The 21184-nt window shown below is 41.4% G+C and overlaps 1 protein-coding gene across 1 annotated transcript in view; it reads left to right on the top strand.

The window, feature by feature from the left end:
• Positions 1-18894, top strand: part of MIA2 (MIA SH3 domain ER export factor 2) — a gene marked incomplete at its 5' end in the record, with an annotated part of 37540 nt that extends 18646 nt beyond the window's left edge. Inside the window, 16 exons of the mRNA XM_084263774.1 lie at positions 2192-2314; positions 2885-3008; positions 3841-3887; positions 4088-4178; positions 5419-5557; positions 7270-7371; positions 8629-8689; positions 9032-9067; positions 10027-10094; positions 10656-10738; positions 11101-11238; positions 13097-13249; positions 14460-14591; positions 16937-17013; positions 17352-17577; positions 18344-18894. Coding sequence (XP_084119900.1) covers positions 2192-2314; positions 2885-3008; positions 3841-3887; positions 4088-4178; positions 5419-5557; positions 7270-7371; positions 8629-8689; positions 9032-9067; positions 10027-10094; positions 10656-10738; positions 11101-11238; positions 13097-13249; positions 14460-14591; positions 16937-17013; positions 17352-17577; positions 18344-18495 — 1752 coding nt within the window. The 3' untranslated portion in view covers positions 18496-18894. The remainder of the gene's footprint in view (positions 1-2191; positions 2315-2884; positions 3009-3840; positions 3888-4087; positions 4179-5418; positions 5558-7269; positions 7372-8628; positions 8690-9031; positions 9068-10026; positions 10095-10655; positions 10739-11100; positions 11239-13096; positions 13250-14459; positions 14592-16936; positions 17014-17351; positions 17578-18343) is intronic.
• Positions 18895-21184: the final 2290 nt, after the last annotated feature.

The raw sequence follows: 21184 nt of genomic DNA, 5'->3' as shown, positions 1-21184 counted from the left end.
GTTTTTTTCTTTCCTCTGGTAATTTATTGAGTTCAAATGGCAATAATCCAGTTATTTCTGTGTGTCTGTGAAATTAATCTATTTCCTCTTATTAAAAATAGTACTTAGAGTAAGATAATACTGCTGATCATTACTCTCTGAGTTACAAGCAATCATGTTATATCAAGGAAAACCAGGAAAAAAATCAGTAAAACCAACTCCCATGATGTAATTAGCTTTATAGGTGCCTAGATCAAAACCAAGGGATTTTGCAATTCTTTCAGATAAAATAACCTGTGTATAGTAGATCTTTGACCACATTGTTTAGGATGAATGACTACGCTGCTTTGTTGTTAATTGAGCTTTGTTGCAGTTTTTAGTAGTTTGAGAATGATTGTGTTTGTTGGTTTTTTGCTGTCCTTTTTAGTAGATCAGTAACCTGGTAAGAGGTGATAGAACCTGATAAAGAAGAGAGAGTATCTGATAATTTCTATTTTCTTTCATACAGTTGCTGTAAACATGTGAGTTTGCTGTATTAGAATATCTGTATTCCAGTTTTATTTTTCTTTCTTTTTTTTTTTTTAAGATGGAATTTCACTTATGCTCAAAAGGTAACAAAGGTGTTACTTGTTCACAGAAACTAGAGTACTCTCTTCCTCTGTCCATTTACACTAATGGGTCATAATCTTCTGGCACATCATAGCTTAAGCACGAACAGATGTGCACAGATGTGCTGTCTCAGATTTATGATGTGTCAGAGAGAGGATTGGGCCTTTTAGTTTGAACAAGGGAACTGTTAACGAACTCCAGACTTTCCATGCTTTGTTTTTTGCAGGAACATTAGAAAAAGATATATCTCTTTTATCTTACTGCAAATCCTTGCTTATCTCTCTCTATTGTAATTCCTAAAGGTATATAAAGTCATGTCAATTTATTTTCTCTTTGGCTTCAGGAAGAAGGAATCTCTTAAAGTTTAGCTTCCCTTTGAGGATGACATTTACTGATAAAAGTAGTTGCCTGTGTACATCTTCAGAGCAGTATTTGCATAAAGAGTGGTTTTGGTTTATCTGTAATAACCTGGTCTGCATGATGCTGCAAATTCATACATGGCTTTTACTGCTTGATGGGTGCAGTGTGGGGTTCATCCAATTCTAGTCACACACTTCCTGGTTTATGCCTTCTAGTTTATCGTTGATAAGTAGCGCTCAGGCTTGCTTGTCTTTTTGCATGGCAGTTCCCCTGTTTAACTACTGTTTTCTGGTTTTATTTTTAGTATGCCTGGCTGTTATGTTCTTGTTGATCAACCTAATATTCCTTTCTGTGCATTCACTGCTTTTTAAGCTGGTGGTTCTTTTGGCAGACCTTCAGACAATCTTTTCTGCCCCGTACCTCGTGTTTTCATACTGCATGTTCTGTCTCAACAGAGATTTGCATCATGTGAAGGCATGGTTTAATCAGTTAACACATTGTGGTGGCTATTTTTAAGGAACTGGTGCTGAAGTGTGCTGATCCAGTTTTGCTGGAAAGTAGATTTTAGGTGGGAATGTCTGTAAAATGTAGCTTTGCAATCTTCCTGTCTTTCTAGTTAACCACAGTTAATTACAGATACCTACTTGTAGGTGTTGATTACACAGAGTTGCTGTCGCTTTCATTAACAAGGGAAGCTTTTTTTAGATTAAAATCTAAAAATTACTTCAGGAGGTGCATGGAGGAGAGTAGGAGAAATAATATAGTCTTGCAAGTCACATGAGTTTAAAGAGCTTCCAGGTTTCCCTTACCGACCTCTCCTAGGTTGGAAAGGCACGGGTACAGCTTCAGAAGTGTGTGTGCATTCTGGGGAGTCTTCACTCCTCCATCTATTTTCCAAGGTTGTCACTGTTACACAAGTTGTCACTATTTTATTGTTGTGTCATATCAGGGTTTCTAAACTGAGTGCAATATTAACCAAACTATTCTTAGAAATGTGTCAAAATAGCCTAACAGCTAATTACAATGGAGAGCTATTGAAGCTGAACAGTAACATAGAAATCTGATTTTTCACCTCTTAAGGCTTAACTGTCTTGTAGTCTATTTGTGATAGTTCTTACTGATAGGTGAGAGGTTCAAAATCTGCTTCTGTATAGGTAATATACATAACAGACTCAAGTAGCATTCATCCTTGATTCTTGGTTGTAATAGACAATCATGCTAATCTGATACTTCCCTTTTTTAGCTTTTACAAGAAGCAGAAGGATGGGGTGAACGATTTAGTGAACTAAATGAACAAACTAAGATGTTTGAGTCATCTAAAACAGATATAGAAGAAGTACTGAAAAACAAAGAGAGTCAAGTCAAGGTAAATGATGACAGCAAGCATTAAATCACTTAATTCAGACTGATGCTAATCATTGAGTTCCAGGAAGGTCTAACAGCCTCCTCTTAATACACATTAAGCTGAGATGTTTTGGGCTTTTGTTTGCTGTCTCCATCCTCTAACCTCTTGTTTCCTGCTAAGCAAAAGATGTTGCTTAGCAGCACAGTGGAGCAGTCTGATAGCCTTGGAAGCCAGCACCTTAAATAAGGAAATAGACTTTTAATTCTGATACTGTTTTGAGTATGTGCATTCTTTCAAACTTGGTGAGGGGGAGATGGGAGTGTGTTCTCACATAGTGTACCTTATATACACAAGCCCTGCTAAAAGCATGTGTGCTTGGCTGCCTGAAAAATCTTCACAAGGCTACACCTGTTAACCTGCAAAAAAACCCCAAGTCATATCAGACATCTGGAATCCTGTATGTGGGGCTGCCTTAATCTACTAACAGAACTAAATAAAGGAGAGAAATCATGAAAAAGTAATTGTAATGGTAACTATGTTTTCATTGCTTGCCTTTATTCTACTGTTTGTTTTGTGTGGGCTGGTTCTTAGTCGCTGACACAATACTTACTGAAGATGAAAGACTGGAGTTCAGAAATAAGAGAAGATGAGGAGGCTGAAGACAATCACTGGGACACAGATATAAAGGGTGAAACAGAGAATGGAGAGCACTTAGGTATGGTTGGTGTAGATTTCCATCTTAAATACTAAGATAATATATGTTCTAGAAATACAGATCCAACAAACTTTCAGGAATTTGAAAGATTAGCTTTGTAGAAATCAGATTTTCAAACCTCACCCAATATTATTTGTGTTGGACAGTTAACTGATGCTTGGAGGCCTCCAGAATAACCACCTCTGCTACTATTTAGCAGTGTATGGCTATAGCTAATGCATACATCTTATCATAGAGCAGTGTAAAGACTCAGTGCCCAGCCTCTTACAGAATTCCTTTAGCCTATGTTTGTATTAAGCAGTGAATTTAAAAGTTTTTTGGAATTTTGCATTTGGTGGAAACCTTGCTTTTATTGCCCAGCTGTAGCACTGTGGGTCCTTAGAGCCTGATTTCTTCTCCCTTGTCCTTACACAGGTGTTAGGTGTTGCAGGCTGTATGGTAGTGTGGGAGTCAGATGGGTGTAGCTGTGGGTCCCCTCAAAACAGCAGCACAGAAGAGCCTTTATTTCTCCTTTTCCTTGCTGCAGCTTCTTCTTAGCTGGTGCTGATTATGCCTTAGGGCACATCCCAGTAAATCCCAGTGTGTGTGCAGCATTCCACTTCTAACATGAGCATTCTGAGTGTGATTGATTGGCAAACAAAGCACCAGAATACAGGTGTATCCCTACACAAGTGCAGCCTCTTTCTCCCCCCTCCAAGTATGCATTGCCTCTCATGGTATGTTTGGGATGGCTTTTTTATAGGATACCAAGAAAAGATAATAGTGTGAAGCTCTGTCATAAACCTTTTTTTTGTGCTTTTTATGTGATGTATGATTCCATTCTGTCAATCAGATGATCAGCAAAGGCGAACTGTGAAGAAACTGATCTATGCTGCAAAGGTATGTGGTTTTATGGAAATTGTGTGGGGAAGGGGGTAACTAGAGGGAATATATGCAAGTTTTTAGGGTAAGTTTAATTGTATATAGATACAAGCATTCCAGTTCAACCTCTTTTAATGCTTAATTAGGTATTTTTGCATGCAAACAGTTTCTAGTCTCTTAAAATGCTTTTTTTTTTTTCCCCTAAATTGTGATTGTAGTTAAATGCTTGTTTAAAGACCCTGGAAACAGAAAGGGATCAGTTGTATTCAAAACTCTCTGATGAAAATAAAGCTAAAGGAGAACTTGCAGGTAATGTTGGTTTTCCCTTAATACTAATAAAGATACACTGCTTTTGTAAAATGATGTTACAGGCTCTAAGTATTACTTCTCATAAAAACTGAATTAAGCTTACATGAATAGTTCTACTTAATTATTTTTAAGGCCTGTTGGAGTTTAAGTTGCTTACCTGTTTTAAATAAAAAAAAAAGCAATTGAAGCACCATTTGCAGACTTTGTTATACTCTGAACTGTTCTATAGCTGTAAAGTTGTAGCATCTTGGAAGTACGTGGACAAAGTGGTGATAAATATTTTATACCTTTACATAATTTCTGGACATGAAACAATGGAGTTTTAATGTAAATTTTGAAGCTATCTATTACCAATGTTATTTTAATTAATTGTAATTAGTTTGTAATGGATGCAAGCTCCATATTTCTTAAAGTCCAAAATACTGCCTTTAGAGAATTGAACCTAAAAGCATCTTGCTCTGGGTTTTGTTTGTTTTTAATTTTTTGTTGCATAGGACATACTGAATTAAACCTCATGAAATTAAAACATTGCCACTGTAATTAAAATTGAAGCCTGTAATTGTCTTTGCATTCATAGATAACCGACAGCAGAGTAGCCATCACAGTTGAGTGTACTGTACTTTGTTATGAGGGTGATGAAATGCTCTGTAAAACTGTATTTTTCAGGTTTTAATAGTCCTTTAAATGGACTCTGGCTAGTGTGTTTTTCAAATTAGCTGCAACCCTGTTTCCTAAGAGATTCAAACTTGAAGCTTTCTGTGTTAGAGAGGCTTAGGAGGAGTAAATAGGAAAAGGGACAGGACTGATTTTTAATTTGCAAAGATAAGGTACCAAGTTATCCCTTTAGGCTACTCAGCAAGATCTCATGTGGGTAGATGTGCAGGAGTGTATAATGGTATCGACTTTACTCCTTTACTAGAATAACTGCTGTACTAAGAACCCCACATGAGAATTCCTATCATGAATTACAAACAGCATTGTTTCCAAAGAAGCTGTAGTGTTTGGAGCAAAGGCTGCCTGTACACTCAGAGCTGTGCTTGGGCAGGTGGAGACTATAGGTGCTGGGTTCCCATCAAAAGGAGCAACACTGCTCCTTGTGTAAAAATCTATTTACAGGTATTAACACATGACTTACATTAAGTCAATATGGGATTAAAAGTTTTTACAGAGTTTTTATATCCTGAAATAACTGGAAATACTTCAATTTTGTGAGTTGTGCTTTGTCCCAATGTAATGACAGAACGTGTAGAAAACCTTCGAGGGGAACAAGCCTCCCTGCAGTCTGATAATGAGCGCTTTGAAAGTGAAGTCCAGAAGCTTCAGCAGAAACTTAAAGTAATGACAGAGCTTTACCAGGAAAATGAAATGAAACTACACAGGTGCTGTTTCCTCTTTTATATATATTCAATGCTTGCTGTTTGATTTGACTGTAACCCTTTGATTTTGGGCTGAGAAATGATTGAAAACTTGCATATTGCTTTCCAGAGTCTTTTGGATTGTGGAAGCTCTGTTATGCTGCACCTTTGTGTGCATTTGTGATCACAGTATTTTTATAGGTGTTTCCATGAAAGTAGTGGTATATCATTAGGGGATTTTTCCACAAGTAAGTACAGGAATGAAGACAAAACAAGAAGTAATGCATTTTTAATCTCTGTAATCAGGTGAGGAAAGTTAGAAAGTTTGATTATTCATATATTTAAATTAAATTAAATTAAGCTATGATGTAGTATAGATACCAAAGTTGCTGAAAGAAAGATAACTACATTTTATGTAGTAAAGAGTTAGCAGTGTCAGCAGAGGAGTGATATTACATACTAAACTAAGCTTAAGAGTTAAAACGTAAGCAAGCTGATACCAGTAAGCAACACAGAACCCCTGTGAATCAGGCTTTCCTCACCAAGTAAGAAATTACAGCCCTCATCTTCTGTCTGCCTCCCAGTCAGGATCATAGTAGGGATTATGATTTAATGATTGAAAGCACAAATATGTTAAGGACTAGAAATCAAATTGATTGGGATGGAATCGGACGTGTAGTAACCTTGTAGTAACCTTCAGAAATGTGTGTGATGGGGCAGGGAGGGAGTGGGAACATAATTTCAGGGCACAATGATAAAATCAGTGTTCTACTAGCCAGAAATTACTTCTTCAAGGAGCAGTCATAATTTTTAAGGCAGCAAGGGAAGCAGCCTGTGTCTTGATCCTGTACTGAGCAGTGTGCAGGACCTCTTTAAAGTATTACTTTGAATAATCTGCTCTTCAGTGGATATATATATATGTGTGTATATTTGGCATCTTTGTACATACAACAAAACCTAGAAATCCACTGCATTAACAATTGACTTTTAAGGGGGTGGGGAGGGGAAACCCATTAAAAAGAAGCTATAATGGGCAGTCAGAAAGGAAAAATGTTTGCAGACTGTGTGGATGATACTTAAAAATGCCATACTGAAGCTAGGCAAATGTTTGCTGCTTATCAAAGGTTTTAGAAACACCAAAAGTGTGTGGGGATAGCAGAACAAAGGAGGCCACTGGCATTAACAAGGCATCTTTTAAAAAGCTAATGTGTTCAAACATGCAAAATGGAAAAGTGGGAAACAAAGATTGAGTAGAAACTAAGTTTAAATCGTGTTCAAAAGGTCTGTAATTTAGATAGTTAATTGCTAATAACTGCTGTTTACAGGGAAATGACCAATTTATCCATTCAGGACTGTAGGCAGCAGCAGTAGTATCTCTGTGTGTTCTTTAGAATTGCCTTGTGCATGGTCTGTGGTCTAGAATGTGGTTTGCTGCTTCCTTCCCTTGTCACCCAAACAGAAGTATTCTTTGATAACATGGAGTGTTTCTTCAGATTCCTTTTAGGAATAGTGATAGTCTTGTTTCATATAGCATAATTCATGAACTGAATAAGCTAATATGAATACAAACTAGGGCTATTTATGCCACTTCAAAAGTTGTCAATAAAACTCTTTTATCTGGATAAATATCATGTATTCATTATGCCTAAATAATATGAGACCTTTTTCTTGGCAGACCAACTACAAAATTGCTGACTTGAAACAGAATTAACCATAATTTTTGATGTTTCTTAAAGGAAGCTGACAGTAGAAGAGAGAGAACGCCTACAGAAGGAAGAAAAGCTTTCTAAAGTAGATGAGAGAATTAATCATGCTGCTGAAGAACTAAACAGCTACAGGTAACTACAGATTTTAGTTGCTGTTATCACTTTCCAAAGTCAATAAAGGGGAGTTAAAATGAATGTGTTTTCTTCTAGTCTCTGTGTAACACACACACAGACAAAGGAAACATAATAGTTTATGTGTAGTAATACATACTGAAGGAGTTTTTGCTTTGTTTTTTGGGTATGGAAGATCACTAGCAGCTTTTCTTCCTTTAGAATACTAATTGTATTGGCACGTTAGCTTTCATGGAGTGGTAGAAGTGCCTCCCTAATCTAGTTCCCTTTACTAAACTCAGGTTAAAAGTACGAAGTTAAGAGAATGTTGTGATGATCAGTTTTCCTATACATCCTATTATATTTATGCTGTATAGTTATTCTATTGCTGTATCTCTAGTCTTGTCAAAGAAAATACTAAAATACTGTGATGTAGGAATCTTTTTCTGTAGCTGCTTTAACTGCTTCACCCTGTTTTGCATTACACAGACTGTGCACTTCTGGTTCGTTTCTGTGGTTTCTCGAAGTATGGCAGAATTCTTCAGCCTGTAATGTGTATTCCCCATCTTCCTTGGATGTTTATGGGAGCATTGACTCAGAACAATACTGATCAACAATGCTTCCTGAAGAGTTACATAAATTCACCCTTTCTAGACTGTAAAGTCCTTGTTAGACATTCTTCAGTATTCACCCAGGAGGACAGAATCCATCCCTTCTCGATTTACTCAGAACATGAACTTTGCAGACCTCTTAATTTTAGAGAGAATATGAATGCTGCAGGTGGAGGATAGCTAAACAATGACTGTGCCTTTGTCCCACTTGCTGGGAGAGTGTAGCACCTAGAGAGGGTGTGCACAGGGCAGCTGGCAGCGCGGGCGGCATCGTGCGGTCCGTGGTCGGTGATAACCGCAGTGCGGGTGTTGATCCCTGCAGCTGACTGAGGTAATGGTGACTTGCTGAGCTGGGTGAGCCTGGCCTTTAGGGATGTATGCAGAGAAGTATCCTTTCTTTGGAAGCATATCACAGACCACTGAAAAGTCAAGGAAATCTTGTTTGGGGTTCTTTTGTTCCCTTCTCTTGTTTACATTCCTGCTTGCACTCATCTAGGGCCTGCATTTTCCACTGCTCCTATAAATTTTATGTATCACTTGGGCCTAAGTGACAGCACTGTCTTTTTGGATGTAATTAATACCTTGTGCTTAGCATTCTGTTTCCTGTTTTTGAAATGACTTTCCTCCACATTTTATTACGATGTCATAAATCCCAATTCTGTTACAGACAGCGAGCGAAAGACCTTGAAGAAGAGCTGGAAAGAACCATTCGTTCTTACCAGAACCAGGTATGTGCTTTGTGCTACTTGGCATGTACACCAAGTAGGAGTGATGTTATTGCAACTGAAATACCACTTTCAGTTAGGATGTGATACAGTATTTGGATTGTTTTTATTGGGTGGGGGGTTGTTCTACCTTCTTCTTCCCTCTCTCCCCTTCTTAATTCCATCTGGTTTTGACTGACACAGTTTCACAGCAGAGAGCACCAGGCTCTTAACTTTATTAGAGAGTTAAATTTTAAGTGTAGATGTCTCATGAATTATCCACACACATTAAATTTATGAAGAAGGGTGTATTCTCAGGTTTTCTTTTTTAGATGAATAATGATCAAATGAATCTCTCATTCCCAGATCACGTCACATGAGAAAAAAGCTCACGATAACTGGGTAAGTTCCAGGTACTGAATTTTGTGAACTTTCTGAATCTTCCTTCTTCCTTTGTCCTTCTTGTGTTTCTTATTAAAAACAGATGATCAAAATTAGCCTGTCACCTTTCAACATACGTATTTCTTGCAGAAATACACAAAAGCATGTTAAAAATACTTCTGTCATATAAACCAGTTGGAATGATTAAGCCAGATACCTGTGAGCATGGTAGAATGACATTACAATATTATTTGCTGTAGCAATAAGTCTGCTGGAATAACATGTTACCATTTAATAAGTATGTGACATTTTTGCTAATAATAAAAGCTTTTGGCTTTGTTTCAATGCCATTTTAATATTTTCCCTGGATGTAGTTCATTCCTTTTATCTACTAATAGAAGACATTATGTCCTGTGAGAACAGCATGTTCCACTGACAGCTTCCTAAGAATCTTGCTACAAAATCCATTTTTACCTTTTTTCCAAACAGGAAACTTTAAAATATCTCCTGACTTAATACACTCTTCAGTTTCACAGAATGGCTTGTGTAAGATGGGATCCTGTTAAAAGCTGTGGCGTTTCATGGCCACAATTTTACAGTTTTTAACTACAGGATTTTAACAGAAAACTTTCTTATATAAGAAAACTTGAGACTTGAAAACTTGTCAGTAATCTGTAGATTGTTTCAAAGTAGCTGCAGCCAAAGAATTTAACTTCTGCAGTTTTAAGAACCTGTAGGAAAGCTGTATCATTCCTCAAAAATTTGGGTAATAGAGCTTTTCATCTCATTTGATGTGAGACTGATATGTATGTTTCAGAAACTTTGTACACAAGTCATTTCTTGTGAAAATACAGTTCATGTGCTTGGCCTAGAAAAAAATGCCTTGGATCTAGGACCTGTGGTATGTGTGAAGCACTTAATTAATAAATAGCAATATCTAAGCATCTGTTTTATCCTTTTTTTTTTGTCCTTCCCCACAGCTGACAGCTCGGGCAGCTGAAAGACACCTCAATGATATAAAAAAAGAAAATGCACATAACAGGCAAAAGTAAGTGCTGTCCTGATGTAATTCTAAGCAAAAATGCAGTTTGATCTCTAAGTATGTTTTGGATTTATGCAACTTGGTATTTTCTAGACCTGTGTTTAATCAGTTGTGGCCCAAAGAGGGCAGGGGGAGCACAGCAATCCGTTGGAGTTCTGAAAGAAGGGGAGTGATATGGGCATTCCTTAATGATAGCATGCAAGAAAGCAAGAATGTGAGAACTGTGCCAACTACTGAAATGTTTCAGGAAAGAAGCAGAGTTCAAAGGTTTTTGGGGGGGTTGAGTTCTGTTTGTTTTTAAATAACTGTGTATCAGCCAGATGTCATGGTTACCTAATGATTTTCTGCAGCTTATCTCAGCAGTAAAGACTGTGCTGGTGGCTGAGAGGAACCTTTAGGTGTGAGGAATTCTTAGTTTCAGAGTTCTGTGACATCCTTTGCCTTTTATTTAAGGAATAGAATACCTTGCCTCTTCATTAACCCTTTGAGTACAAGGCCTAGCAGAAAACCATGCAGAAGAGGTACATCTTCTTGGTTATTTACTACTTTTGTGTTGTTTGTTTGCAGATTAACTGAACATGAATTTAAACTTGACCTTTTAGAAAAAGATCCTTATGCTCTTGATGTTCCAGTGAGACCGTTTGGCAGAGGTACAGTACTGAACTGTAAAATAGAGCCTAATTCTTTTGATTTATGCTTTTGTTTCCCAAGACCACACATATGTAATCATTTGAAAACTGTCTTGGCCATGTGTATGTGCAGATAACAGCCATTTTAAAAAAAATTAATTGGTCATAAGTGACTCTAGGTCATGCTGAGTGATTTTTTTGAGACTGGGTGTTTGTACCATCGATGAGAGCAGACTGGGAATATGATACGTGTGGTAATCAGAGCACAGTTTTCATTTCACTTACACAATTGAGTTTTAAGCTTCACCTGACAAGTTAATTACTTTATACAGCCTGCTAAACTAAATATTGTGAACTTGAGTATTTTGTTTTAACTATTCCAGAGCATTCCCCATATGGACCCTCACCAATGGGCCGGCCTTCATCTGAAACAAGAGCTTTTCTTTCCCCTCCAACTTTATTGGAGGGTCCTTTAAGGCTTTCACCTATGCTTCCAGGTGGAGGAGGAGGAGGAGGAAGAGGTACAATTCTTAAACTTGAAAATGTATCTATTCTGGATTTCTCTCTCCTCTACTATAAACCTGTCACACCTTTTCCTCTTGCTGGTGACAAAAAGTATTAAACCAATCAATTCAATATGAACAGTTAATTGGACAAACTCTTCCTGTCTTTCAACTTGCTTCTAAAGCTGTTCAGTGTGTAACAGTAGAATGGAAAATGTAGTTATTACTGGTAGGTTAATCAGTGGATTCACTTTAGAAGCACAGATTGAGACAAGTGAAAAGCCAAACTTAGTCCTGTTTTATTTCTTGGACAAATGGGGTTCTGGTGAAACAAACTTCAGGTTTTGAAGTGAATAAAAGTTGATTAGTCTTCTGAAGAAAGGATGCTGTCACTTTCATCTCATTGGTCTACAGTCAGTGAGGAGAGGGTACCTGCATTGTCAAAAACATGAGACAGTTTTATTGTGGATCATGATATCAGAAATTTCAGAAAATTTATGCTAAGTTTGAGGCAGTCATTATGCATGGAGACAGTTTCTTCCCTAGTGGCAAAAGGAGACAGGACAGTTATGTGTAAGGAGTAAAATTCAGAGATTGAAGAGTAGGTGAAAGTAAGCCATGTTGTTACTGATTGTAAGGGAAGGAAAGCACTGTTCCTTCTTACCTTTGATGCTGATGGAAGTAGCATAGACAAATGCTAGAGTGGGGTTCAGCATCTGTTGCAGGTAATAAAGAAGCTACATTTTAAACTACTACTACTGTTACAAATGTTGAAACCTTTATTTATTTAATGGAAAATATGTCTAAATGTCTCTTCTATAAGGATTTCACTACTCAACATTAATTTTTTAAAAAAACAGCATGGACTGTTTATTTACTTGAATTCTTTGTAAGAGGCATAACCAGCTGCCTATGAACCTTGATGCATTCTCCAAGTCAGAGAAGCTTGAAACTGAATCTTCAAGTACTGCACACAAGCAAAATCATACTTGACAATATATTTCTGTAGAGACAGTAAGTAGTCAAACAGGGGTGTCCAATGTATCTTTAAATGGTAACTCAGCTGAGGCTGGGTGAGGAAGAGTAAAAACTGGATATCAGGATGCAGGATTAGTGAGGGAAGAGACCATCTCTCAGTGGGGCACTAATGTAACTCGGGCAGGTGAAACAAATGGTGTGTTTAAATAATGCCTGGTCCAGAGCAGTTACAGTGCTGCTCGTCCTGCTTTGCACAAGACACAAAATGGCTTCAAATTTTAGGTTGAATTTTAGGGTGGAGATTTGGAGAATGACAGCAGAATTCAGTATTTCAGTCATTTTTGAGACCAAATCTATTGTGAAGGAAGTTTGCAACCTAAAATGACTCCTTGGTACAAGTTTCTCTTGCACTTGGTGATGTGTTGACCTGGTCTTCTCTTACCTTCTTTTCTTGAATAAAGAACCATAAGAGTGTTGGATGTAATGTGGATGTTTTCTTATGATGAAGGCATTAACTTTCAGTGTGCTGATTTTCAGTTTGATTAGCAGCAGGTCTTGTAGCACTGAGATGAAATACCACTGAGGTGCTAGTTTCTCTGATTCAGCTTAACTGAAACTCTTAGGTGGTTTAATTTCTTTTCTAAATTGCAGGTACTGTAGATTGCACTCTGGTTGAACTAGACTTCTTCATTCCAAACAGACCTTTTAAATGCTGCTAGTAAACATAACTGGTCCTCAGCAGACAGCTGGAGAGTCCTGTGAAGCCATGTGCCTCTTGTATCTTGACAGTGTTGGCATTCCATGATTTATCTTACTATTTCCAGACTTAATGAAGACAGCCATAATAAAGAATTTAAAATAGCTGGGTAAATAACTATCATCTCATTTCTTCACTTAGGATCCAGAGGACCATCTGCCATGTATGAATCAGGTAGTGAAAGAGGAGAGCTGAGTTCTGATAGATTAACTGATCCCCACAGACCACCGTCAGATACTGGATCGCTGTCTCCTCCTTGGGACAGAGAACGCAGGATAATTCTACCTCCACAAGGTATAAAAACCTGTTTAGCTACCAGATCTGTGGGAAAAATGGAGTTACTGACTTGCAGTGTCTATATTAAAGGGTTTTTTTTTGCTTAAAAATATGAAATGTTTTCTTGAAACTACACTGGAAAGGGGCTTTAAATAGCAGGGCTTCCCCTGCCCCACCCCTTTGAGTGGCACAGTCCACTCAGGCTTCTCTGCTATCTTTATAAATATATATTGGCACTAGCAGTGAAGAGCACAGGTGTGCCAGGGTACAGTCATCCATCCTCTTCAGTCCAAATTTTTATCTTGATACTGCCTCTGTGATAATTAACAGCAAAACCAGCCTTTGCTCTCACTTCTTCAGCTAAACATCCGTCTTGTACGTGGTCACTTCAAAAAGGAAATGAATCCAAGAGGATACTGCTGGTATTTCTCAAATAAACAGTGCAGGGGAAAGGACAGCCTTCCTGCATAGCTGTAATAGAGCATAATCTGTACCAAAAATGCCACAAGTTAAGAAATTTTAGGATTAGGTAAAGTACACAAAGCACCTGAATTATTAGATACTACAAGCAATCTTGTAGTCGCTACACATCTGTGTGAAAGCCTGGTTGTAAAACTCAAAGTCCACTCAGGATGTAGTTCCTCACTTGCCAGATTGGATCTGTTGACAGGCTTCTGCAGGGAGGCAGTCCTGTTTCCTTGACCTGGGCTGTGTTCTTACCCCGCCCCTGCGCTTGAGTCTCACTGGCACAGTTTGACTCGTAGCTGCAGGATGGATTGCTAGATAACGATGCAAGGAGGGTGGTGGAGAACTCAGTACAGCACCATGAAATGGAAAGCAGTGCTCTTACCTAAGAGAGGCTTAAGACATCTAGTAATTGATTCTGCCATTGACCTCTGTTGCTGTGCTGAACCTCTGTTTCAAGGCCCAGCTCTTCATGACTTTGGCAGTCATAGCTTTCAAAATTCTGCTATATGCTAACCAGAAATCAGTGCACTTTCTCTAGCAGCTCCTTAGGAGTATAAACTGTAGCACACACTTGGTGGGATTCCTGTGTTTGGGGTTTTTTTTAAGCGTTCTTTGCTTCCCCTGAGTAATAGTCACTTTGGATATTTACAGGAGCTTAAGATACCCAGAGGGTTTTGCTGGTCTAAAATTAAAATTGTATGGAATGGGCGGAATAAATCTTCACTGACCTGTTTTTGTGATTGATTGTTGTCAATGTTAGGTGAGCCTTACACTGATCCAGTTCCTCCTCCTCGAAGACAAGAAAGATTTTTCCCTAATCCTCCAAATACTGGAAGACTTTCTGGGCCAGCAGAACTACGAACCTACAATGTGCAGTCTTTTGATAAAACAGGTGGGAATTGCTTCTGTGATGCTATCAAAGGGAGAGTGTTGGTATATACATAGTGTAAGAGCTTTATAGCTGCTGGGGACCTGATGCTCCATTGTGTGAGAGCAGTTTAAGACCTGTTAGCTGGGCTCGATGCAGTCTTCCCTGTTCTCAGCATCAGGAGTCCCTTGTGCCAGCTGGGTGGGATTCAGTGTGTGGTAGTCGTGAGGTGTTGTTTCTGTGTGTGTAACTGGGCAGGATGGGCTGTTGGGCCTGGAGGCTGCCTGGCCCTGTCCACGCAGCTCACCACAGCCCTGACGTAGCCCACGGCCTTGCTGGCGTTTCCGCGCCGCGCGTGGTGACGCTGGGAAGAGTTAGAGTCAGGGCTCAGAGAATCTCTAACAGCAACACGTTCAGGGATCTGCTGGCTTTGTGTACTGACCTGTAGAAGGTCCTGAGGTCTCCTCCTTCCAAGTGTTTACCACACCTGCAGCGTCTTGTAGGTTGCAGTGCAGTTACCCCCAACTTCACCAGGCATTTCACTGACCCAAGTACCGTTCCTTTCAGTTACCCAACTGTGTAAATTCTAGTTTGTGATACTTAGCAGGGGCCAGAAGCTCAGAGCCAGAGTTTTGGTGACTTAAACCTAATCGCTGAAACAGTTTAAGAGCTTAAAGCCTTAATACTTATTAAGCAGTTTTCATCCTTATTTAATGCCTAGTAAGTCACATGCATCTGATTCATCAGCTAGGCTGAAGCCATTAAACGTACAACAGAAACTTTGCCACCCAGTATTCAGTTACTCATAGGATTAGTAGTAGGTTACCATCTTTTGTTGTCCAGTTTCTGGCAATAGGAGCAAGAACCCATGGCACCTGGTGTGTCATAATGTGAGAGCTGGAAATGCTGAATTCTTATTACAGGTTTGTTACAGGGAAGGCTTTCCTGTTCACTACAGCTGCTTGCCTTCCTGCCCCTTTCCCAAACCTCTCTGCCTTTCACTTATGCTTTCTAACATTTTGTGGCCCTTACACACTGAGAGCTTTCTGCTAGCACCCAGCTGCTGGGTGAAGGACAGGAGAGGTGTGCTGTCTGGCCCTCACTTCTTGTACCCATTTTTACCCTCTCCTGCGTCTGCTGGCAGACAGCAGCTTCAAAAGTTAGATCTGATCAGTTCTTGGCCAGTTCAAAACCTACTTAAAGGAAGCAGGGTTCTGGGTAACCTTGCTGCCATCATTTAGCAGGTTGTTGGGCATGTAAGAGTTGCTTTCTTTTTAGAGGCATGTAATTTCACCAGACTTTGAGTATTTGTAAAAACACCAAAAAAACCAATCTCCAACAAATTTTACAAAAATCAAACCCCACCCCAACCACCTGACTTGCAAACAGTGACTGAAGTCCAAGCTCCAGCTTTGTGTCTGGGACTTAGCAAAGAATCCCAGGGATTGGAAGGGACCTGGGGAGCTCATGGGGTCCAACCCCCCTGCCAAAGCAGCTCCCCAGCTCATATTGCACAGGGCGGCGTCCAGACGGGGCTGGAATCTCTCCAGAGAAGGAGACTCCACACCCCCTGGGCAGCCTGTCCCAGGGCTCCCTCACCCTCACTGGGGAAAAGTTCTTCCCCATGTTGGTGTGGAACTTCCTGTGCTCCAACTTGCAGCCATTGTCCCTTGTCCTGTCCCCACAGACACTGAAAAGGGGCTGCCCATTCCCCCTGCATCCCATACTTGAGATATTTATAAACATTCATAAGGTCCCCCCTTAGTCTTCTTTTCTTCGAGCTGAACAGTCCCACCTCACTCAGCCTTTCCTCATAGGGGAGATGCTCCAGGCCCTTAATCACCTTTGTAGCCTCCTCTGGACTCTCTCCAGGAGATCCCTGTCTGTTTTATCCCAGGGAGCCCAGAACTGGACACAATACTCCAGGTGGGGCCTGACCAGGGCAGAGTAGAGGGGGAGGATCACCTCCTTGAAGCTGCTGGTCGCAGTATAAGGTATTAGCAGGAGGGAAGGGGAAAAACAGAACTGTTCCAGTAATGTTATGATGTATCCTGAGGAAAAGGCCCTTGTAACTTCTAAAAAGAAAAAAAATTGAAGAAAAAGGCTTATGTGGATACAATAAACTTGGGTAAAAGCTACACCCTTGCAATTCACCTGCAACCTGTGCAGAGGTTGGAGAAAGTACTCAGGCAGAGCTTTGCGTTCCCCACTTGTCTTGCAGTCTGCCTGCAGAACAGTTGCTTGGTACAGCAATGCGGGTTTGTTTCTTCCCCTTGCCTATCTGTGTCCTGATTTCAGAGGCAGTACTGGAATCAGTGGTGGAGAGGAGGAAGTCAGCACTGAGTAACGTGTTTATCTCTTGCATGCAGATGGACAAACCTCTTCAGAAAACAGCCCACGAACAGAACCAAGTGGAAACGAGATGAAAGATCGTTCTGACCTTGGTGTAAGTAGCTAAACAGAAACTTGATTTAAAGCAGCTTTAATTATCTGCAGAATATTTAGGAAATCTTGCCTCTAGTACATTGGACACGTTACACTGCCCTGTGCAGCCCAAATGATGAAGTTCTGTGTATACTTTTACCACAGCACTTCCTGTCTTGTGAATTAACTTTGCTGACTAACATAATCCCTGCTGCCAACCAATTGTAACCTGAAAGATGAGAGTGACTTGCCCAGAGGCTGCGTTGGAAGTAGCTGTTAGCTAGTCTGACCCTCTGCATCCAAGTTCCCTCTCCTTTCCCCTTCCCCTTGGCAATCCTCCCTCTCTGCCTTGTGTTGCAGAACTCGCTGCCCGATCAGTCGCTGGCGTCTGAGGGCGAAGCCCTCGGGTCTGGGTTTGCTCCTCCACCTTTCCCTCCAGTCAGACCTCCCTTGATGCCCGGGGATCCCAGAGCCCCCTTCGTGAGGCGCGGGCCGCCGTTCCCCCCCCCTCCTCCCGCCGGCCTCTACGGACCCCGGGAGTGTTTCCCAGTTCGAGACTTCGGGATCCCGCGCCCTCCGCTGCCACGTACGTAGCTCCTGCCAGCTCTGGCTTCCCCCTCTGAACACGAGTGCTGGGGGCAGGTAGGGAGTTACTACACTGGGTGCACACCAAGCTGTGCTTGCACGTGGTGCTTCTCAGCTCAGTGAGCCAGGAGCACGATGGGGGTTAATTCTGATGGAGGTGAATTGCATCTCATGCTTTCTTCCTCACAGTTATTGGTAATATTCTTTGTTAATACTGGCTGCAGCTGGAAAATCAGCACACGCTGCTCAGCATTGAAAGGGTTCTTTTTTTGGGGTAGGAAAGGAGTAGATAGCTTGTCCTAGTCCTTTTTCTCCTGTGAGGTTGCATCACACATGAATCTTAGTGTCATCCTTTATCTTTGAGTGATGCTGGTGGCTGTAGAACAGCAGCCGTTTGGGATGTGTTTCCCACTGTTTTCCCTTGGAGTTTGCAGTAGCAGAGGAAGAGGTAAGGATTAGATGGAAGGGCTGCACTCTGAGAGACCTGCAGGGAACGGAGCAGTTATCTTCAGCGTACCCGTAAGGTGTGAGAGCCACCACAGACAGCTGTGGTGGTGGCACCAGCAGCAGCCCCTGGGCAGCTGCTGCCCTGAGCCTGTCACAGGTGACGACTGAGAAAGGGGAGCGTTGGTCCTCTTCTTTGTGGCTTTGTCTCCACACATTGGTCTGCTGTGTGACTTGTGTTCCAGCAGGGCGATGCTGAGCAGTAAGGGATGTGCTTATGGGAGTGATGGGGGGGTAACTGGGCTGTTCTCTTCCTCTCACAGTGAGGAACCCATTTCCAATGAGATCGTACCCTCACTATCCACCTCAGCGACCTGGATTTATGCCCCCACCACCACCTCCTGAAGCTAGAGCTGAGCCACCTCAGTCAAACCCCTCCCCTGCAGAACAACCCCAACCGCAGCAAGAGGCTTGACAGAGTCATCGGAGCAACACCCTGACCCCCTCTGTGCTCTTGGAACAGCATTTTTCCTTACCCTAAGTAACCCTTGTTACTTAGGTATATATAAACTACTTTGCTCAAATTGAAGCTTACTAGAAAATTCTCAGGATAGTATTTTGTAAATAAGGAATATCTATGAATATTGTGAATAAGTGATTTCCATTGTACAATAGTCATTTTAAATTAAGTATTTCTAACTTGCATAATCTCTTCAGAGGTGTATAAAATCCAAGCACATGAACTGTATTTTAAAATTCCAGCTGCTTTGTCCTTGTGTAGCTGTACAGGGGCTCTCTCTGCATGCCAAAAGTGATGCTGCTTTCTGAATAGAATGTGAAAATGAATTGAAATGGTTAATAAAAGTCTACTGAAAATGAAGGCAGTGTCAATGTGCTGCTGTGGGAGAAGTTGAAGTAAAGAGGAATTAATATCCCCTACTCCACACATGGCCTTTTAATGACCTCATAGGTAATCTTTCAGCTGTCAGATTTACAAGTGGGAGGAGTTGTCTTGCCACTGTAATGGGAGGGAAGGAGAGGTGTGGAACAGCCATCGCTCTCCAGAACAGATAGCAGGAGGTTCTCCTGTGCTGAGGATGCATAGATGGAGTTTGGGATGTGACTCCTTCCTCCCATAGCTACATGGTGCCTTTTGAAGATGCACAGCAGCAGGAACTTCCTGCTCTGTTCTTTTCATTGTCTCAACGTGACCTCAGGTCATTGGGCTTTGGATTTTAACACAGGTGTGGGGGAAGCCAGGTGGGACAAAATAAAAAGCCCACTTCCCCCTTTCTTCAAGATTTATGAACAAAACAGGGCAGGGGCATTCCGTAGGCTCGCTCATCCTCACCCCCACCCAGGCAGTTAGCACTGCAAGGCCAGGTAGAATTTCTCTTGTGTCAAAGCAGCACAGAAGCAAGTATTTAAAACAAAAAAATACAACTTTGTAGCAAGTGGTAGGCTTCACAAAAAGGCAGAATTAAAACCACAAGGCAGTGAGTGCCTGTAAAAGCACTTGGGGGTGTGTTCTCGCTCACCTCTTCACGTGAGGTCTCTATTTGCTGCTTCCCCTGGGGTAAAGGCCATGGCTGCCAGGCCTAGAACCTGAAGCCTTCTGCTGCAAGCTGCTGGCTGCTCTGTCACTTCAGCTTCACCTTGAAAGCCAAGCTCCTGGTAGCAGCCCCTTTGAGATAGACACAAACATTTAACAAGCCCCCATGTGCAGTAGCAGCGCTGGGCAGTTTAACTGCCACCCCCCAGCTTCTGCACACACACCCCACTCTCAGCCTTTAATAGAAGTGCAGCCACCACACCCCGTGATTAGAAGGTGCCCAAAAAACCCTCCAGCCCACTGCTGCTGTAATTGCTTTGGGTCAGGTCTGCCAAGCGTGCCGGTTCTCCCCCAGCCACGTCACGCTGCTGCTCCTACCACACACACAGAGAAGCCTTTGTGCTTGAGCCACCAAATGACAAATTTGATAACAGACATTTTAAAGCATCATCCCTGTTCAATTGTTTTGAGCTGAATCGCAGCTAACTCGCAGCTCTGACATTTTTAGCCAAGCAGTTGCTTTCTAAAGGCTCTAAGTTTCCCTGAAACACTTCAGGATTCTAAAAGGAGCTGTTGGGCTTTACCCTTGTCCTTGATCCCACAGCCCTAGGAACAGCCAGAAGAGCCAGCTACCAGCCTGCTGCTGGAGAGTTCAGAGCTCCTTGCTCTGGCACCACCACCAACAACCCTTTTTCCCCAACTCACTTCATGGGTTGCAAGCTATGAATGTAACTATTTTCTGAACAGAGTTATTTTCCCTGCATGGGTTAAATATTTGTTCTAGCTTGTAACAAGTTAACTGTCTAAAATAATCAAACCACAAAACCCCATTCTTCCTCCACTGAAACAATCTACCCTGGGCCCCTACAGCTGACTGGAAGCTGCAGGCAGAACAGAAGGTGGCAGGACTAAGATAAGGCAGGGTGAGTGTGGATTATTACATCATCTGCAGCGAGGAGGGAATAATGTCACAAACTTTTTTGGTCTTTCCCCAGTTAAAGCCACAGATTTTACTTGGCAGACAAACAACTTGGAAACAGGCTCAGCTGTACGCAAGAGGAAGTGGGGGGGGGGTGGGGGGAGGGCAGGGGCAGTAACCTGTCAGATGTATTTAGGTGTGTTTAACTGCAAAGGGTCACCCAAGCACTAATGTGGGGAAGTCCCTGTTACCCTCCCCCCTGTCAAAAAAACCCAGCAATCCAGTTTTAACAGCTGGGGGCTTGCAGTCCAAGTTCCCACTGCTAAATCTCTAGAATGCAGCAAGACTGACTGGATACAGCCAAGAGAGAAAGAAATTAAATCCCATTTGGGGTTATGCAAGCTCAAAGTAACATCACACAGTTTGTAAGGTCCAAACTGCAAGTTCACTTCCCCTATTAGGCCCATCTTAGTTCCCCAACACTTGATCTCAGGCTGTTCCAGCTTGAATCCCTTCATCCTGACATCAGCAATCCACACTGACAACACATCCAGCTTTTCTTCCTAAAACATCAGAACAAACAGAAGCATCTTTCTCCCACACTGCTCAAGGTCCAGGTTTCATCACCAGCTCATGACTTACTGCACCCCCTGTACAAGACTGGAGTGGTCTAAGTACATGGACTTTGTACCT

Source organism: Gallinula chloropus, assembly GCF_964237585.1.
Source record: "Gallinula chloropus genome assembly, chromosome: 4".
In the NCBI taxonomy this organism is placed as follows: Eukaryota; Metazoa; Chordata; class Aves; order Gruiformes; family Rallidae; genus Gallinula; species Gallinula chloropus.
Note: the sequence above shows the minus strand (reverse complement) of the source record. Positions and strands in the feature narration are given on the sequence as shown.